The sequence below is a fragment of the Acinonyx jubatus genome, chromosome B2, assembly GCF_027475565.1.
Source record: "Acinonyx jubatus isolate Ajub_Pintada_27869175 chromosome B2, VMU_Ajub_asm_v1.0, whole genome shotgun sequence".
In the NCBI taxonomy this organism is placed as follows: domain Eukaryota; kingdom Metazoa; phylum Chordata; class Mammalia; order Carnivora; family Felidae; genus Acinonyx; species Acinonyx jubatus.
The window spans coordinates 91,856,176-91,878,565 of record NC_069385.1 but is presented as its reverse complement, the minus strand read 5'-3'; the positions used below and the strand labels follow the sequence as shown (position 1 = coordinate 91,878,565).

At 34.2% G+C, this 22,390-nt stretch overlaps 1 protein-coding gene across 1 annotated transcript in view; it reads right to left on the bottom strand.

Moving 5' to 3' along the window:
* Nucleotides 1–22,390, bottom strand: part of EYS (eyes shut homolog) — a 1,591,614-nt gene that overhangs the window by 1,198,104 nt on the left and 371,120 nt on the right. Inside the window, exon 11 of the mRNA XM_053222617.1 lies at nucleotides 15,170–15,276. Coding sequence (XP_053078592.1) covers nucleotides 15,170–15,276 — 107 coding nt within the window. The remainder of the gene's footprint in view (nucleotides 1–15,169; nucleotides 15,277–22,390) is intronic.

Below are 22,390 nucleotides of genomic sequence, written 5' to 3'. Positions count from 1 at the left end.
TTCTGTGAACATTTGCCTAGTGAAACCCTGCAGAAGTGTTACTTCCTCAATTTCTGTGACACAGATCTTGAAAGACTTGAAGTTTCTAGTTCCTTCCTCTCAAAATACTCACTTTAAGAGGAGATTTCTTAATATCAGCAGTAATGACATTTTCATCAAATACTTTTTTGTTGTGTAAGGCTATTTTGTTAATTTTAAGGTGTTATTACAGTATCCCTTGACTCTACCTGTATTAGTTTTCCAGGGATTCATTACAAACTGGGTAGCTTAAACAGTGGAAATTTATTCTGGAAGTAAGAAGTCCGAGATCAAGGTGTTGACAGGGTTGGTTCCTTCTAAGGATGTTGAAAGAGAATCTGTTTCATGCCTCTCTCCTTGCTTCTGGTGGTTAGCTGGCAATCTTTGACATACCATAGACTGTAGAATAATCACCCTGATCTCTGCCTTTGTCTTCACACGGTGAAATCCTTCAGTGTGTGTCTGTGTCTCAATTTTCCCTTTTGATAAAGACACCAGTCATATTGGATTAGAGGCTCATACTATGTCTATATGATTTCATCTTAACTGCTTATATCTGAAATGTTCCTATAGCCAAGTAAGATTGCATTATAAGATACTGGAGATCAGAACTTTAACATATAAATTATGGAAGGGCACAATTAAACTCCTAACATAACCACTGGATGCCTCTGTCACTTTCCCAAAATAGTTCTAGGCTTTGCCAAATGTCCGCTGGAGGGGAAAAACCATATTTATTTGAGAACTGCTGCTCCAAAAATCTGACTTAAAAAAATCTGATTACACTTGTATTTGACATGTTATAAGGAATCCCAAGGTAGGCATAGAGAGAGACACATGGACAAGAATAGTCAGTCAGCTCCAGTTGACCAAAATAAATACTCAATGATCAGTTTGAGATATTATCTGACATAGTCCAACCACTGGTCACTGTAACTCACAACCTCTATCTGAAAAATATATTATTTTCACTCATAAATGTCTTCTCCCATTGGAATTGGCTTAAAATCTAGGCTAACATTATTTAAATTAAGTTCAGATGCAGAAGAGGCTACTTGATTATAGCTCCTTTGTTTCAGCATTTGAATATAGCTTTCCTTGATTCAGAGACCTACAAATTAAAAAGACAAATGTTTTGCTCACCCATATTGTCAACATACAAAGCTGAGGCAGAGACAAGAATACTGCAGTGGACATACATTCAAAAGGGGGTGGAAAGGGAGGAAGAAACATAGTAAAGACTAGTCCATAGTACTTCTGTAATCTCTACTCTGTCAGCCATAATTAATGGCTCCTGTTTGCAGCTGAGTAACTTTCTCAGCTTGTTTCCTGCCAGACCTAAATATTTCTTTGAAGTATTTCTTCTGTATCTTGGGGTGAAACTTAGGCTATGTCCTTAAGGCTTTTAGAAGTACTTTGTCTAGCTGAGGAGATCTCCGTGCCTTTTCCTTAACTAATACTATTGTCTTAACACAGGGTTTTAAATCCATGCACCTTTGATCTTGCCCATGAACTTCCTGGGAAGCTCAATTTTACTGATAATATCCTGGATTTGATCATTGCCCTGAGTCCATTTTGAAAATCTGTTGCCAGCTGGAGAGTCTGGAAATAACAATCATATTTATTTTCCAACACAGCAGTCCTGAGTTAAAAATATGTTTTCTAAAATCTGGTTGAAAACAGTCACATCGTTAACTCATCTACTTCCTTTCCCGTTTTATCACAGGCGATTAAATGAAGCTATTTGATAATTTCAACATTTTACTCTTAAATCTTCTTTGCCAACTCTATGAGGTCTTTGGGTGTATTTTCTGTCTTCCACATTAGCACAGGCAAGACTCTTGCCAGTATTTGCCCATTACCTACCATGATCCTAATGTCTCCAACTCCCAACAATAATGTGCTCACTGTTCTTCTAGATGTCATTAAAATTGACTCACTGTTCTTGCATCCTCTTCTTCAAATCATCCCAGTGCTACATATACTAGGTTTCTGCTATGAGAACAACTAATTCCTAGATACTAATTTCTGTTTCAATTATCTTTATGTTACAAACAACTGATGTATATAGAGACTCACAGCAACAATCTATCATTTCTCTTGAATTTGTGTCTGATGGGTGACACTGCTGTTCTACATGTTAGCTAAGGTCACTGATGAATTGACCTTTTATTATGATAATCACTTTCTACTTCTGGACTCAAATTTATTTTTCTGATATAAATAGAGCTTCAGTACATTTTTATGCTTTTAAAAATATTAAATATTTACATTTTTAAATTTTTTTAATGTTTATTTAGTTTTTGAGACAGAGAGAGACAGAGTGCAAGCAGGGGAGGGGCAGAGAGAGGGAGACACAGAATCCGAAGCAGGCTCCAGGCTCTGAGATGTCAGCACAGAGCCTGATGCTGGGGTCCAACTCACAAGCTGTGAGATCATGGCCTGAGCGGAAGTTAGAGGCTTAACTGACTGAGCCACCCAGGTGCCCCAATATTTACCATTTTTTAACTTATCTAGGTCTTCATACACATTTCTTGAGACTAAATAAAATTGAGTCTTGGTTTTTATATAACTGGGCAATCTGAAATTCAGCTGAATGTTTTTTTTTTAAATTTTTTAAATATATTTTTTAATTTATTTATTTTGAGGGAGACACAGAAAGCACGAGTGGAGGAGGGACAGAGAGGGAAACATAGAATCTGAAACAGGCCCCAGGCCCTGAGCTGTCAGCAGAGCCCGATGCTGGGCTCAAACCCACAAACTGCAAGACCATGACCTGAGCCGAAGTCAGATGCCTAACCAACTGAGCCCCCCCAAGCCCCCCTCAGCTGAATGTTTTTAATTCATTAACATTCAATTTAATTATGCTATGGTTGAATTTATGTCCACCATTTGGCTTTTATTTTCAATTGTCCTTTGCTTTTTGTTTGTTTGGCTTTGGTCTGTTTTGGTTTATTTTTGTCTGTATATTTTTCTGTTTTCTTTTTGCTAAATATCTTTATTAGTCTATTGGCTATAACCATAGCTATACATCCTTACATTAATTTTTAAATTGTTTCTCTTTGGATTGGCATTTGTATATTCTACTTACAATTGGTTTGTACTATTTCACATAAAATGTATGAATATTACACTAATTTAGTTCTATTTGCCCCATTTGCTATACTACTGTTATCACTGACATTATACTCACTTACGCAATAAATCACACTATTCAGTGTTATAAAATTTGCTTTAAACATTTGTATATGTTGTAGTGCCTGGGTGGCTAGGTTGGTTAAGAGTTCAACTCTTTGATTTTGGCTCAGGTCATGATCTCATGGTTAGTGAGATCAAGCAACGCATCAGGCTCTTTGCTAACGGTGCAAAGCCTGCTTAGGATTCTTTCTCTCCCTCTCTCTCTCTCTCTCTGCCCCTCCTCACCTCTCTCTCTCTCAAAATAAATTTAAAAAACAGTAAAAAAAACAATAAACAGTTGTAAATGTTTTAAAGAAATTAAGAGACTAAAAATATAAAAAAGAGAAGAAAAATTATATATTTTGTATATTTGCCTGTTTCTCATTCTCAAGGCCTTCATGTCTTATAAATCTGAGTTTCCATTTGGTGTTATTTCCTTTAGCCTGAAGAACTTCCTTCAAGATATCAAGTGAAGGTATTTTGAGAGTGAAGTCTCTGTAGTCATATTTAGTCATTCTTGACACTGTGATAATATTTTGTCCTTATGTTCACATTTGTCCTCGGATTGTTTTCTTCCTATAAATAATGATACTATTAATTATAGCAGGACGTTGACATAGCCAAATGAAAACTCCATATTCTACCTCACAGATTTGGAAGCAGCAGAAACTGCTAGCCCTTCATATGTTCAGTGGTTGCTTTCACTGGGAACCTTGGTGCCACTCAAGCATTAACAAGGGATGTGTGCACTTTATGTGAGATCTTGCTGCTCCTTCATATTCCATTCCCTCCATTAGCGGATCACTTCTGCTATTTTGGAAGTCTCAAAATATCTTCTTACTTTAAACATATGTAAGATTGAATATTTCTGCTATTGTTTCCAATGTCCATACAGTGAAGATTAAAGGTTTCCTCAGACAAAAAGCCATATAAACACAAATTTTGTCCAATCAGGTTTCTTTTGTTTATGGGTTGACTCCACTCCAATTTCTACCTGCTTCTAGTCACTCATCAGTGCCTTCAAATAGTTGTTTTTTATAATTCATGCAGGGTTTACAATTGTCATCTGAGGAATGGCTTGTTTATATGCTGGTACCATTACTAGAAGTCTCCAGGATTAATTTTTGCCTTTTTTGTGTGAGTCCTCCTAAGTCCACTTTATCTGAAAACTCTGGTAATTGTCAAAATAAAATATTCACCACATGCAGTCTTTTCTAACTCCTTTGTTCTCATTCATCTCTATGCTGCTTCTCCCGTAAACCAACCTCCCACTGCTATTGTCTTCCCAACCTTGTCACACCATATACCTTTTACAATGAACAACCTTCCTATATTATTTATTGAACATACCTTCTACCTTCCTGCTCCATTAAAACCGTCCCCATTATACTGCTTTTAGCCCTGTAAGGGCAGGAATTTTTCCTATGCCACTTAAACTTCAGAGTCAAGAAGTGGAACTGAATTACTCTTATAACTCATTGGTGCACAAAAACATATAGTTTTCTCTGTATTTCCTCAATTCCTGGTTAATCCAACTCACTTCTTCTCTCTGCCTCCTTTTCAGCTATTGAGGACTGATGGGGAAATATCACACAGATTTGAATACTGATGCCAACATAAATTTGCTTCACATTCTCATTTAATCTATTTATCCCCATCCTTCATTCAACACCACAATCAACAACTAGCGATTTCTTATGAAACTTTTCTTATGAAGGTCTTCAAGGCCTAATAATTATTTTTCTGGACCATATTTACACCCGGCTGTCCAAAAAATACTTGACACTTTCTTCCCATTCCTTCCTAATAGAAACCCTCTCTTCTATTGTTTCACATTGTTTATTCCCTTCTCTATCCATTGTTTATATTTTAGTCTTCCTTAGTGCCTATCCCAAGAATTCTTTCCTTGTCATTCTATCCATTTCTTCCTGATGTCTTAGTAAACTATAGGCTTTTTACTCTCTACTGTGCTTTAGACACACATATTAGGATTATTTAAGGGAGACTTCTACTTTAATAATTTATTGTCTGACAAACTCAGTATGTTTGAAGCTCTGCTGATTTCTCTCTTCATTAAACAGCCTTCTTCTATCTCTGTGGCCCCAGAGCAATAATTCATTTCTCTACCCTGGGATGCTGAGCATATTTTTTTTTTCTCACTTCACACATCTGAATTTCATAAAAGCCTATCCTGTTTGGTTTCTCACCTAAATTATCTTCTGAAATTGTCTAGTTACCTAAAGTTTTGTTTCCATGTCTATATTTTAGATAATAGCTTGATTTTTACAAGTACCTAAATTTTTCCTTTCTTCTGGTATATAACGCTTCTATAAAAGAAAAAGAAAAAGTGAAACTCCACTTTATAATACTTCAAAATACGTATTTGATTACGTTTTTCCCAGATCGATTACTTGTCATTGGCCCTAGTATTCCTTAGATGGCATTAGTGATTTGGATGGTGCTTAATACTCTACCCTCATTGCTCTCAGGATAAATTTTGGCTGCACTGAATATCTTTGAGCCCTTCAAATTCCCATGCTTCCTTTTGCTGCAGCTTATTTTATTTTTTATTTTATTTTATTTTATTTTATTTTATTTTATTTTATTTTAATTTCTTCCTGGAATATTCATGGTACTTAGCTATCACAGCAGTTTAGAAATTAACAACTTGCAGTTCTTTCAACTTGAAGGAAAAAGTCCGTTCTCCACATGCTGGGAAAGAGGTCATTGAAACATGTGGATAGATTTGATCAACCTAAAAGCATTTGAAAAGTAAAAAGGTAAAAGGTAAAGGAGTTGAGTACAACATGCTGGATAATACCAGAAATTAAAGGTGAGTCATACCCTAGGAAACAAGGAAGTTAAGAATTAAAAAAAAAATAGTGGTGTCATCATTTTCCAATTTTACAGAGTTGCTTCTCTGTAAATTTCAACTTAATTATAATTTTCCCTAATTGTTAGACTGTCAAGGGTACCTTATTTCCCTTTGGTAATGTAAATCAAAACTGACTGGTATAAAATGTATGTTATAGCTAAGCATTTCTCTGACTCTGCCAGACCTGTCATTCTATCATTGCACATACTGGGTTACCCAGATGGGTTTGGAGTATGGGAGTATCTCTACAACATCTTGTTGATTAAACTCCATAGCATGTTCCATATAATGTGTTCATTCTTACAGTCAGTGACAGTAGTTTTTTCACTTGATATGTTATTTTTATAGAAATATCATCAAATATAATTATCCATACAAATGTAGTCTACAGGTTATAAAGAAATAAGGTAGGGGATGTCAAACTGATAAATAAGAAATATAATTAATTAGAAATTAATAGGAAATACAATTGAAATCATACAATTAAATAAATATGTGACCAAGATATTAAATACTGATGAATTCTAAAAATAGAGAAAGAAATTAATGTACAAATAGTACAAAGAAATATAATTATCCTCTACTCAGGTTCCCTATATTCTTGCTGTCTAAATGACCTCAGCATCTAATTATTTCTATCAGACTAAAGGTAATGATATAATCACCAAGAAGTTGAACATAATACTTGTTTTCAAACCAATGTGTACTCTGGTTTAAATTGCTATGAGAACAAATAGGAGACTAAATCATCAACATCAACTATTAAATGAATATTTTTTATTGTATTCTTATTATGAACTCAGTACCTTACAATTTGTCTGATTTATTTGAACTCTGCAAAATAATTCCCATATTACTTTCATTAAAAGACTTAAATCAAGTTAACTTTTTGTTAATATACTCAACCAATCTGTAGTTGAGTTGAAGAAATTTTTCAGCCAAAATATTCTGTTCTCCAAGAATGTTTAGTATAGCCGTGGACTGACTAACTGGAGCATTTAATTACAGCATCCGTAGCTCCCCATTGTAGTTTAAACCAAGAATGACTGAGATATGGCCTGTGAAGGCAGAAAAACTAATTGCTCCATTATCTGTACTCTGGTCTTTTTCACTTCACAAGCACTTAAAAATATGTACTTAAATCTGCTTTCTAATTACAAGTTCCCATAACGGAGTGTCCTATCCGGAAAACAGCATTATTATTCTAGCTTTCAACACACTTAGGCATTTTTATTTTGCTGAGTTTTCTTTCTTCTTTGTTTACTTTCTTTTGCAAACATGTTTAATGGCTAATTACCATTTCTGCTCTTTTATCTTAATTGCTACACATTTAGGGACATGTGTCATTAAAGCTTCAGCAGATAAGACATTTGCTCAAACAATATTTCTATTCTACTTGTACATACGCAGCCTTATTAAAATGACATTCTTATTAGTTTAAGCACTTATTTTCTTGAGAACCAAACAGTAATTTACATCATACATACATCATACAAAGAGCCCTGTCCTCTTTGTATTAGATACTGGAAACTTTTATATTTTAGAAGTAAAGGCTAACAACTTAATTTTTGCCACCAAAACATGACAAAAATACAGACTATTGCTTTAACAATGATATATGCAACAGTATTTTCTCCCAGGATTCCTTCATTTAATGAAATTCAATATGCAAATGGTTCATTTTATGAATTATACAATCAACAGTTTTGTTAGTTGCAAGTAAATATACACTTAAAATTTTGGATTTATCATTCATACTTTTCTTTTTTATTAAAAAAATTTTTAATGTTTTATTTTTATTTTTGAGACACACAGAGTGTGAGTGGGGGAGGAGCAGAGAGAGAGGGAGACACAGAATTCGAAGCAGGCTCCAGGCGCTGAGTTGTCAGCACAGGCACAGAGCCCAATGTGGGCTTGAACCCATGATCAGTGAGATGGCCTGAGCTGAAGTCTGACACTTAACTGACTGAGCCACCCAGGCACCCCATCAATCATACTTTCCTACAGAGAATTACATTAACTTAATACAGCTCAAAGTATCATTAATGTGTAATAGGCAATTTGAGAGTTGTGGTCTTCGTCAGCTACTTAGAAAACACTCCCAATTCTGAGATGGACTACCTGTTTAAGTGCTTTATTGGTAAGAAGTGCACTGGCTGAGTCTGTCAGCAGCAATTTTCATTATAGTTAGCCAGCTTCAGCTTTTCTTTACTCGAATTATATTTTGAGGATATAACTTTTAGAATTTAGAATTGATTGGGTAAGGGCTACATTATTAGTTTGCACTGATTATATTTTTTAAACAAAGAGTAATAACTAGAATTTATAAAACATGGCCTCATACACAATTGCATTTAATTATGGAGGAAAGACAAGTAAGTATACATACACAGAGCAAAAGATAACACTTTGAGGAATTATTTATTCCTAGTTATTCCATACACGGAAACATAAAAACCAATACTTAGTACATTTTTCACAACAAGATAAATTATTATTACTGATTTCTTTTTGGCAGTGTTGGGCATAGAGGGTTTTAGTAGAGGGTGTGCCAGTAAGCAATAGGCTGTGACAACAGACTAGTTAATGAAGAGCGCTCATTGTGAATGACTGACTTGTATCTTCTTGCTTTAACTAAAATATAAAACAGTGGTATCCAAACATGTAGAATATGTATATAGTCCATATCTTGTTTTCTTATATGAAAATACCAGGTTTTCTTTAAACTTTTTTAATGTTTATTCATTTTTGAGAGAGAGAAAAGGAGAGAAAGCATGAGCAGGGGAGGGACAGAGAGAGAGGGAGACAGAATCTGAAGCAGGCTCCAGGCTCTGAGCTGTCAGCACAGAGCCCCATGTGGGGTTCAAACCCATGAACTGAGAGATCATGATGTGACTTGAAGTTGGCCGCTTAACCAACTGAGCCACCCAGGATCTCTAAGCATTAAGTTCCCTTGATGGAAATCACAATTACCTCTATTAGGGAAGGTGAAAACCCATTTGCATTTATTAAAATACTCTGTTCATTGCTGAAGAAAATTTTGGTTCACTGTAAACAGAAAATAAAATAATAATGCCCTTTATGTCTGAAGGAAATCTATTTTTGATGTTTACTTGCTAAGTTAACTTCCTAAGACTAGAACTTGGAAGGGAGCCTAGATTAAATCAAAACTAACCACCAGCTAACTCTAGTGGATGAACACCTCATGAAAAAAGAATTGTTGTATTAATGACTTTATTATCCATCTTTATGTTTTCTTTAAAAAAAGAGAGGATTATACAGATTTCAAAATTGATACATAGCATTAATAATATGTGTGAAACCTGCACTCTTTAAGGAACATCTGTAATTATAATGCTAGAAAATAACATGACTAAAAACACTGTATTGTTCAGCTTTCCAGAAGTAATTATACAAAGATTTTTTCTAATTATTTCTATTGTCCCCATAAATAGACTATATAATCACAATCTACTTTTTGGATAAATTCCTTTCTCTGCTATATGTTTTAATAAGTTATAACTAGGAATGAAATATAACTTCTGCAAATGGCAAAATGTTTGAACCAGGGTATATTCTTAAACACTCAAAGGACATCGATCTTACAAATCCACATATTTGGTTAATAGAAACTGTACATATTTTTTAAATTTTCAAAAAAAAGGGGTCTTATAATTTATAAATTCTTAATATGTATATTATTTTTCTGGCATCAATTTTTACGAAAATGAAAAATCATATTAATCTGAGATAGTAGAACAGAATTATATCCTTCCTATAAAAGACAACATTTTGTACATTACTTTAACAAAATGTATATTAGTACAAAAAAAGAACCAATAAATAACACTTGGGAGTATACCAACAGAAAGCTACAACACATAGTTTATAAAATAGCTTATTGTTTAAGCATTTTCTACACCAAAGGTGAGTAAATGTTTTCTGAAGTGGTCAAACAATAAATAATTTAGGCGTGACAGGCAAAGAGTGCATACACTCTTGAAGTTACTGCTGAAGCCATCAACAGTAAGATGAATAAGTGTGAGATTTACAAAATAGGGAGGGGACCGGACTTCTCCCCCCTGGGGGCATAGTTTCTTAAACCATCTACTCAATACAAGTAACCTCACTGACTTGATGAATCAACTAAATATTTTTTTCCAACTAAATCTTATAATTTCAATGCATTTTGCTGAAGTTTCATTATTTCTTAATAATATTTTATTTCTTTTTGAAACAGATTGCAAAATTGCTAACAATCTTAAACTTAATCAGAGAATAAATAATTACAAATTTAAAAAGAAGAAATTTTAGGGGCTCCTGGATGGCTCAGTCTAAGTGTCTGACTTCGGTTCAGGTCATTATCTCAAGGCTTGTGAGTTAGGGCCCCATGTGGGGCTCTGTGCTAACAGCTCAAAGCCTGGAGCCTGCTTCAGATTGTCTCCCTCTCTCTCTGCCCCTCCCCGACTTGCTCTCTCTCTCTCTTTCCCTCTCTCTCAAAAATAAATGAACATTAAAATTTTTTTAAAGAAAAAAAGAAAAAACTGTATGTATATTTCCTATAGAAATTATTCATAAGTGTATTACACAGACATGTTTTTCAAAAAATATATTCATTCATGGGATTTAAAAATTACTTCCAGTGAAATTTTGAAGGAAGTGTTTATGAGGATGAAAGCAGTAATTTTTAGTATAAATAATGCTAGTTGCTGAAACACACACACACACACACACACACACACACACACACACACACACACACACCACTGATCTTAATGGCTTACCACAATAAAAATTTTTATGCTTTCTGTGCACTCAGTGTAAGGGGGATATTTCTGACCCATGGACATCTTTCTACAGGGGATTTAGGGACCAATGCTTTTCTATCTTCTGATCCTTCTTTCTTCCAATTTTTTAGACATCTCACTTCCAACAAGAATGGAGAAGAATAAAGGGAACAAAAGACTTATAGGACATTTTCATGGACCAGAGTACAAGATTAAAACTTCCATCCATTTTCTATTGGTTCTGACCATTCACACGGTCCCAAATATGTGAAAAATAATTAAGCTTATGCCAAAAGCAAAGGAAAAAGTGGGACAAGAAGCTAGGTTTTGTAAAACAAGGCAAACTTTCTAGCAGACGGATGTATACTAATAAAAAGTGATTTAAAAATTGTGAAAAATGTATTTTTGACAGTATAGTATATTTGTACTATTATAAATTATATTACATGTCATTATTATGAGAAAAATTATTATATTCATTATTGGGAACATTCATTTTATAATAGTTTAACTTCATTTTTGCTTACATGTTTTATTTATGCCTTTGTGTTAAAATCCCTTGAACATTTTAATATGTTTTACAAATTTAAGGCACTGTTATTAACTGAAGAATTCTTTCCTTCATTATAATTAGTGAATTACAATACATGACAAGGTGAAATCATATATGATTAACTAAAATGACTATTTATGTTTTAAATATTTTCTGTTTTCTTTAATTATAAATTATTTCAATCAGAAATTATTTATTTGCAGTCACTTATTTTGTGACTTTTTAAATGTTTAGCATAGTTTTAAATTTACTGAACAGTCACAAAGATAGTTCAGAGGGTATTGTACACTCTGCAACCAGTTTCCACTATTATTAATAACTGACCTTAATATGGTACATTTGTCACATTAGCCAACATGATACATTATTATTAACCAAAGTCCAAATTTTATTTGGATTTCTTAAACTAATGTCTTTTTCTTTTCCAGAATCCAATCCACAATACCACATTTAGTACTCATGCTTCTTTAGGCTCCTTTGGCTTTGAAATTTTTTCAGACTTTCCTTTTTTTAAATAGAAGTATAGTTGACATATGATATTATATTAGTTTCAGTTGTGCAACATAGTGATTCAACATTTGTATACACTATGAAATGTTCACCTCCATAAGTGTAGTGACCATCTGTCACCCTATAGTTACTGTAATATTATATACCCTATGCTGTATACCACTTTTTAAAATTTTTTTTGAATGTCTCTTTATTTTTGATAGAGAGAGAGAGAGAGACAGAGCATGAGGCGGGGGGGGCAGAGAGAGAGGGAGACACAGAATCTGAAGCAGGCTCCAGGCTCCGAGCTGTCAGCACAGAGCCCGACGTGGGTCTTGAACTCACAGACCACAAGATCATGACCTGAGCCCAAGACGGACGCTCAACCTACTAAGCCACCCACGCGCCCCTGTATACCACTTCTTTATCCATTTATTTATGAAGGAGACTTCCTATGTTTCCACGTCTTAGTTAATTTAAATAATGTTTCAATGAACACAGGAGTGTGTATATCTCTGCATTAGTGTTTTCATTTTCTTTGGATAAATACCCAGAAGTAGAATTGATGGACTGTATGGTAGTTTTATTTTTAACTTTTTGTGGAATTTCCATATTGTTTTCCATAGAGGCTGTACCAATTTATAATCCCACCAACAGTGCACGAGGGCTCACTTTTCTCCATATCCTTGCTGACTCCTGTTATTTCTTCTCTTCTTGACATGAGGCAATCTAACAGATGTGAGTGATACCTCATTGTGGTTTTGATTTGCATTTCCCTGATGATTAGTGATACTATCTTTTCATGTGTCTGTTGGTCATCTGTATGTCTTCTTTGGAAAAGTGTCTTTTCAGGTCTCCTGCCCCTTTTTTAACTGCATTTTTTGATTTTTTGGTGTTGATCTGTATGAATTCTTTATATATTTTGGCTATTAACTGCTTGTCAGATATATCATTTGCAAATACATTCTCCCATTCAGTAGGCTGCCTTTTCATTTGATGGGTTCCTTAAGGAAAACTGACAAGTTACCTGCAAACAACTGGACTACTTTCTTACATGGTATACAAAAGTAAATGCAAAATCAATTCAAGACTTAAACATAAGACCTGAAACCATACAATTCCTAAAAGAAAACAGGCAAACCCATAGAAATCAGTAATAGGTATAAGTTTTTTGTATCTGTGTCCTCTGGCAAGGCCAGCAAGAGCAAAAATAAATAATTGTGACTATACCAAACTAAAAATCTTTTGCACAGACTTTCCTTGTTTTTGATGACCTTGACAGTTTAAAGAGTACTGTCAGGAGTTTTGTAGAACTGAAACTTGTCTGATGATTTTATCATGATTAAACTGGGGTAAAGTGTTTTTAAAAAGAAAATAACTAAGATAAAGTGTCATTCTAATTACTTCATATCAAATGTTTATGTTATTAACATGACTTAGTACTGTTGATGTTAACTTTGATCACTTGGCTGAGGTAGTGTTTATCAGATTTCTCCACTGTAAAGTAACTCTTCCCAACACCCATTTCCTTGCTGTATATAGTTTGAAAGGTGGTCATTACCTGCAGCCCAAACTTAAGAGGTAGGAAGTTATGTTCTATCTCCTCGAGTGCAAAGTATCTACATAAATTATTTGGAATTATTCTGTATAGAAGATGTGTCTATTATTCCCATTCATTTATTCATCAATCATTTATTTTTTTTCTCAGTAGGGACTCATGGACATTTATTCTATATTTTGGGTAATAACTCATTATTTCTTTATTTTCTTGCTCAAATTATTCTAGTTTTGGTCATCGGGAGTCCCTTGGGTTGGCTCATATGGCCCTTTGACACACTCTCATACTTTGGTTTCTTAAGTACTTCATTGCTTTTTGGCATTACAAGATTCTCCACACTCATTTGTACTTTCTGTGTTTATGCCTAGAATCACCTAGATCTCTAAAGAGATACAGATCCTTTTATTGGAAAATGGTTTGAGAAAGTAATATCTAGGTACTGGTCAAACTTTTTATTTTTAAAATGAAATCTATAACTTAGTTTATACAGATACAAAATATTTGAAATTTGTCAGCAGGCATATTTGTTCATTAATAATTATAGGAAGAACTAAGAAAATTAGGTACAATATTTAAAAATATTTAAACTGATTGTATTTAGTTGAACAGTGTGATAGCTATTTTTGTGTGTCAATTTGACTAGACCACAGGTTGCCCAGATTAAACATTCTTTCCAGTGTATCTGTGATGGTGCTTCCTGGTGATATCAGCATTTGAATCAGTAGACTCACTAAAGCAGATTACCCTTCCCAAACTGGCTAGGCATCATCCAATCTGTTGAGGGCCTGAGTAGCACAAAAACTAAAGAAAAGGAGGACTTGCTCCTTTTCTGCCTACCAGCTGAACTGGGGCATTGGTTTCTTCTGTCCTTGGACTGGAATTTATGCCATCTGTTTTCCTAGTTCTCATGCCTTTTAATTCAAGACTATAACTTTTAATTCAATGGCTCTCCTAGGTCTCTGGCTTGCAGACAACAGATCATGAAACTTTTCATCCTCCATAATTTTATAAGCCAATTCCTCATAATGAATTGCTGTAATACATAGATATAGATAGATAAATAGATAGATAGATAGATAGGTAGGTAGGTAGACAGCTCTCCCATTGGTTCTGTTTCTCTAAAGAACACTGGCTAATTTAGTTTTCAAATTCCATATCTTACAAAAAGATACTGAAGTCCAAGGAAGTATCCAGTGATTTACTTTCTATATACTAGTTTCCTTTCTATATACAATAATTTACAAAATTTATAATTTATAATTTATAAGGCAAAGCATAAATTTAGTTTTTAAAAATAATTATAACTCCATTACTAAAGCTAAAGAAATATTATGAAAGTTTAAACCAAATAAAAAGTATCTATTAACGGATTACTAACCTTGACAATTTCATGAGAAATTGAATTAATAGGACAAAATTCTTAAAACATGATAGACTGGTACTACAGTCGTTACTTTTCACTTTATCATTTGGTTGTATCGGTGGCCTTTCCAATAGAGAAATAAGAAACTCGGCTGTTTTAGTGGATGTAAACAAAGCTCATTTCACTCCAGTTTCTGCCTAAGGGATAATTGGTTGGTCACTTTAGAAGCTGACTTTAAAAAAACGAAGGACTAATAATGTCGGAAGACTGAAATGAGTTCAAATAAGAGACAGAAATGCTTTCTAAAGTTAATTATGTTTGCTTTTCCTTTTCCCTTGGTGTTCATTACCTTTAAATGGAGCCACACACTGGCCAAAGTAATTACCAGGTTGGTCAATGCAGGTGATTCCCTTCTTGCACAGATATGAAGCACTCATATCTGCATCTATTTCACATCTTAAATCTTTGAAAAAAATAATAAAAAGATTTTAAGTTTTAATAAGGCAAGCAGGTGCCAGGTTATAATTCTTAAAATTGCCCAAATCTTTTAATCCATTGGGGGTGATAATATGAAACTAAAATTGTCAGAGAAGAATGCCACATATATTAGTGTCAGAATCCATTCATTTCACCTTACAAACCTTGTTACAAACTGCAACAACTTCTCTTGGAATTACTAAATGCAGACTAATCTCCTCTGAATTGGTAGGTATTCAAAGTCTCTTTAGATATGAAAAAATTATCTTCTGCTTTGGAGTCTAGAGATGGAATAGATATTTCAAGTTATTGGGATGCAAATCAAATGTTAGTCTAAGGGCAATAAAAAAAGAAACAAAAAAATACTAGCGAATCAATACCATCCTTATGTATGTCCCCTAGGGTTAAATGTTCTCTACAAGGCACAGTTTTCAAATGTTACTAACCCATAAAGCCAGAGGGACACAAGGATTTGAATTTATCCATGAACTTTGTAGATGTAATGTTATGGAGGCAGAGTGATGAATCACATTGCTTTTGATTAATTTCACATAGCAGGTCTATATGGAAGGAAAACAAATCAGAAGTATTCATTAACTGTGTATCTAACCTTAACATTATTATTTCTTTTTTAAAGTAATCTCTACACCCAGTGCAGGGCTCAAACTCACAACCCTGAGATCAACAGTCACATGTTCTAATGACTGAGCCAGCCAGGTACCCCTTCACATTTCCTTTTAACTAGCTCTATAGTGCAGATTTTCCCTTAATGTTTCACTTAGAATTTGTGTTGCTAAAACTGACCTTTCATATTATGTCCTTGGATTGTTTGTTGATTTGCAATGAGTTGAAAGCATAGCCTAAACTGACACTGAATTGATTCTTAAAACTTTTTTGTTTTTTAAATTTTTTTAAATGTTTATTTATTTTTGAGAGAGAGAGAGAGCACATGGGCTCCTGGGTGATGGGCAGATCTGAGAGAGAGAACAGAGGATCCAAAGTGGGCTCTGTGCTGACAGCAGAGAGCCCGACCAGGGCTTGAACTCAGAACCATGAGATCATGACCTGAGCCAAAACCGAAGTTGCACACTGGATGGACTGAGCCACCCAGGCACCCTGATTCTTAAGACTTTTGATAGCTATTTTTTTTTTTGCCTATTTTGAACAAGATTAGAAAAATTGGCATTGACACATAACACATGGTGTTCACAAATTAGATGAATGGAAGTCTTTCTAATATTCTTAAATGTTTTTCTCTAAAATAGTGATTAAATCTGGGCTGGAGAAAAATTAATGTAATAGATATTTAAATAGGAAAGAGCATACCTAACTAAATAGAAAAGCTATTTATATTACCACTGACAAAATATTAAGTGAAAATATGACATTAGAACATCAAGGTTAAACTGAGGAAAAAGTGAAAATTAAAAATAATAGTATGAGTGAATAAATACTTTGTTTAAATCTTAAAGTATTTATTTGGTAATTCTCCTTATGAATCAACAGAAAAACAGCACTTTTTAAAACCTTGTGAGAGAAAAACAGCACATTTAAAAACCTTGGTTTGTTCCTTGTAGTTGGGAATATGCCAAAATTTACCTCTCCAAAAGACTTTCCTTTTGCTCTGTCTCATACAATTTTAAAAAATTATCTTGAGTTTTTGTTGATGATAAATAGTACGTTAAGTTTTTAATAAGTGGGCACACTATCTGGATATGGTCATTCTTAAAGTCAACCACATAAAACCAGTTTCTCAAATTCAATAGAATAAATAGCTGTTTCATTCATGATTTTCAAAACAAATTTGACTTTCTCATTGCTTAAAGATTGTGCAGTGTTTTTACTTTTAAATCAGTCACATAAGAATAGAATTAGGAAGAGGTTTGGAGAGCTAGATTTTGAACAACATTTTGGCTTGCAATCATGCTTGTTTGACAGTATTTGCTTGCATATAAAATATTGAGAGTCTTACTACTTTTTCTAATATTGAAAAACAAAGGTCTATTATTAGAGTTTCCCCTAAGGTAAATAAAAAGAACATAAATATTTAAAAACATAAACAGCTCTTATCAAAATAAGTGATAAATATTGACAAAGGTCCCTGTAAGAGTTACCCCAGTAACAGAATGGAATGTGGTATGCAAGGAAATGTTACAAGTTTTAAATAAGTGTAATGGACTTAGCATTGATAAATCTCCTAAAAAACACTGGTTGACTTACAAAGACAAAAAAATATTCACTCAACACTGCACATACCTGTTTCTGTGATTATGTGAAGATGCAGTAAAATAATCCAAGTAGATATTATATATTCATATGTTCTCACGGAAAAAGAAACTAATATGCATGTCTATTAGATGAATTGTATCTTCTAAAAATAAGGATTTATTTCCACCTCAAATTAACCTTCAGTTATCCCAGTTTTGCTTAGCATGTGTGCCTACCTTGAAATCCATTCGGACACAGGCAGCTGAAGGTGCTGTAAAGATCAACACATTTGCACAGGCCTCACTTAGGCACTGATCTACCTCAATCTCACAGTTATTATTTAGAAACAAGCAAAGGATTCACTTCATTGTAAATGTGTCACTGATGCAACTTGCAGCTAAATCTAAGACTAAGTTCAGAAATATGAGACTCCCAACTTGTCTGCAAAAAATTTGCATTGCTTAATGCTATCAACTAGATATTTACTCTTTCTTTTTTTGTTTGTTGTGACTGAAAACCTGTGGCTTTACTTTCATTTCAGTGAATCCAAGAGAATTCAAAATGTACATTATTTCCTTAAATTAAACACATATATGACTGTGTTTGATATGACTGTATAATATTAACCAAACTGACTTTCCTTGAAACCAGGCCATTATACACATTTGAGTCCTGCATGCAATTCTTTAAAAACAAAACAAAAACAAAAACTATGACCTTCTCAGCTTCTTGTTTCATTAAGTTACTGCTGGCCTGCAAACTGGCCCCCGTATATGGATGGCAAGAAGAGACCAAAGAAAAGAAGTAGACCACTTCAGATGGGTAGGTGGTAAGTTTATTAATAAAAGGAACTTACATACAAGGCCTGTCTTGGGCTGCCGCAAGACCAATAGATTTCTGCATCCACCCACCAGAATCTCAAGTTTATTTATAGTCTATAACTTGGGTCAGTCATTTATTCAGTACAGATAATCTCAATAGTACCTTCCTCCTTCAAGGTTATGTCCTTAACACAGCTCCCAGTGTGAGAATAGTGGGTGGCATGTACATTCTAAGGACAGAGGAGGGTGTAAGGAGCTTCCAAATGTCCAGTTAACACACGAGGATCAACAGGCAGTCACATCCTCTCAGTGATCTCCTTCCACAATTACTGTAAACTAAATTAATTTTCATACTCACAAATTAACAGTTTCTAAGTAAAAAGGTATGTTTTTTTTTTCAAAATCATTTAAGGAAAGAAGATGTAGTGGAATGTGTCTGTCATTTATTTGCACTATTCATCCTCTGAACTTCCTTTTGCATCTGGATAATTAACTACTTAATGATTCTTTAATAAAAGTTAGAGACCACTTCTCATAATAGAAGGTGAAAATGCAAGATATATCTTTCCCAGTCTCAGTTATCCCAAAATGTGGGTATGCAACCCAAAGTGGGCTAATATATCCAGGACCCACCATGGAATTTGAATGTAAGCTGGTGACAAAAATAAACAGGAATGGAGAACTCATTTGTTTTGCAGGTGGCAAAATTAGGACAACCATACCAATTTTCAAGGACTACTGACAACACTGCCTCAGTGTTATCTAGTGTCAATGCCCATCCCTACTGACATTGTGTTCATATATGATGTTGCCTTATCTGCTGTCTAGACTCCCTCATTTGTGCCTATTTTCCAGATCTGATTCTAAATGCTCCTATAGGTCCTACATGTAATGTTCTTTTAATAATCTCTAACTTAAATAATTTTCATGTTAAACCACCCTGAGTATATTTCTAATACCCACAATGAATAACTCCATTAGTGGTATGTATAACAATTTGTTTTTGCCATTATTATTATTATTTATATTTCAATTTTATAGATAAAGCAACTAGGGGAAAACCTAAAAAGAATTAATGAGAAGATTCACCTTTCACAGTGGAGAACCAACAACTAGTATCTCTAATTCACAAAACTCAAAAGAGCAAAGACATTTTTTCAATGAGCAAATAAGGCATAATAGAATAAAATAAGGAACTATTTAAAAATGTTTGTCTCTAGCAGACTTGAAGGTAGAGAATCTGTTGTTTTTTACTGAAAGTCGTTTTGATTTTATTTAGCATGTTCAATGCTCAATTTGTTTTTTTGTTTGTTTTTAAATATTGTAACAATTTATTTTTAATTAAAATTTTTTTAATGTTTATGTATTTTTGAGAGAGAGACAGAGAGAGAGACAATGGGAGAGAGATGGAGCATGAGTGGGAGAGGGTCAGAGAGGGAGACACAGAATCTGAAGCAGGCTCCAGGCTCTGGGCTGTCAGCACAGAGGCAGACATGGGGCTCAAACTCATGAGCCATGAGATCATGACAGAAGCCAAAGCTTGACACTTTAACTGACTGAGCTACCCAAATGCCCCAATATTGTAACAATTTCAATAACCTTTTAAGAAAATATCCTATCTGTCATGAAATACCTGAATTTAAATGGATGAGTATATATAAGGTTAGTGTGAAGTTCATAAAAATGCCTAGCTCTGTGACTATCATTAGGTAAGCTAGGATATATGGTTCTTAATTTTATAATCAAAACAACAAAAAAGTTAAATCTCAATTTTCTATTGTGCTATATATATATAAAGTTTTCAGTGTTATATGCAGCCACGATTCAGATTCTGTGAATCATTCAATTATGCAAAAGAAATTTGGAGTTAATTTTAAAAAACCCACTTTCCATATTTTGAAGCTAATTTATAATCAGTACCTCTACCTTAATAAGATATTTGAATAAGAGAATAGTATTTTTCTACAAAAATAATCATATAGCACCAGAAATATGGATTTAAGAAGAGAAAAATAAATACAAAGAAAAATACATTTCATTAGGAAAAGTTAAAAGCTAATGAATTGTGATATATCCTTATCAATCTCTTATAAATTTGAAAAAAATATATATTATCAGTTTGTTTATAAATAAACTGAGAGCTTGAAGGTGGCATTTCTATTCAACTCAGTTATAGATACACTAGCTAATATGCCAAAGAGAGCATGATTTCCATTTCACAAAAAGAAGAAAAGATTGCTTCCTTTAACTGTGAAAAAATGTTTTATTGAGTTTCTGTGCATCTCTTTCCTGCTATTATTTTAGAAACAAGGGATTTTCAGAGAAAAGCTGGAAGTGATGTTCTCTAAAATTACCTATTTTGGTGTATGGTTTATGTATCTACAGATCAAACCAGCTGGGTCACAATTACACAGTGCTTACATCTACTCACTTCTGTAATCCCTATAGCAACATGAGGCAGGCATTGTTCTTTTTTTTTTTCTTTACTAATGTAAGCATTTTATTTTATTTTATTTTATTTTATTTTATTTTATTTTATTTTATTTTATTTATTTTATTATTTATTTTTTTTCCAATATATGAAGTTTATTGTCAAATTGGTTTCCATACAACACCCAGTGATCATCCCAAAAGGTGCCCTCCTTGATACCCATCACCCACCCTCCCCTCCCTCCCACCCCCCATCAACTCTCAGTTTGTTCTCAGTTTTAAAGAGTCTCTTCTGCTTTGGCTCTCTTCCACTCTAACCTCTTTTTTTTTTCCTTCCCCTCCCCCATGGGTTTCTGTTAAGTTTCTCAGGATCCACGTAACAGTGAAAATATATGGTATCTGTCTTTCTCTGTATGGCTTATTTAACTTAGCATTACATTCTCCAGTTCCATCCATGTTGCTACAAAGGGCCATATTTCATTCTTTCTCATTGCCATGTAGTACTCCACTGTGTATATAAACCACAATATTTTTAATCCATTCATCAGTTGATGGACATTTAGGCTCTTTCCATAATTCGGCTATTGTTGAGAGTGTGCTATAAACATTGGGGTACAAGTGCCCCTATGCATCAGTACTCCTGTATCCCTTGGGTAAATTCCTAGCAGTGCTACTGCTGGGTCATAGGGTAGGTCTATTTGTAATTTTTTGAGGAACCTCCACACTGTATTCCAGAGTGGCTGCACCAATTTGCATTCCCACCAACAGTGCAAGAGGGTTCCCGTTTCTCCACATCCTCTCCAGCATCTATAGTCTCCTGATTTGTTCATTTTGGCCACTCTGACTGGCGTGAGGTGATACCTGAGTGTGGTTTTGATTTGTATTTCCCTGATGAGGAGTGACGTTGAGCATCTTTTCATGTGCCTGTTGGCCATCCGGATGTCTTCTTTAGAGAAGTGTCTATTCATATTTTCTACCCATTTCTTCATTGGGTTATTTGTTTTTCGGGTGTGGAGTTTGGTGAGCTCTTTATAGATTTTGGATACTAGCCCTTTGTCCGATATGTCATTTGCAAATATCTTTTCCCATTCCGTTGTTGCCTTTTAGTTTTGTTGGTTGTTTCCTTTGCTGTGCAGAAGCTTTGTATCTTCATGAGGTCCCAGTAGTTCATTTTTGCTTTTAATTCCCTTGCCTTTGGGGATGTGTCAAGTAAGAGATTGCTACGGCTGAGGTCAGAGAGGTCTTTTCCTGCTTTCTTCTCTAGGGTTTTGACGGTTTCCTGTCTCACATTCAGGTCCTTTATCCATTTTGAGTTTATTTTTGTGAATGGTGTGAGAAAGTGGTCTAGTTTCAACCTTCTGCATGTTGCTGTCCAGTTCTCCCAGCACCATTTGTTAAAGAGACTGTCTTTCTTCCATTGGATGTTCTTTCCTGCTTTGTCAAAGATTAGTTGGCCATACGTTTGTGGGTCTAGTTCTGGGGTTTCTATTCTATTCCATTGGTCTATGTGTCTGTTTTTGTGCCAATACCATGCTGTCTTGATGATTACAACTTTGTAGTAGAGGCTAAAGTCTGGGATTGTGATGCCTCCTGCTTTGGTCTTCTTCTTCAAAATTACTTTGGCTATTCAGGGC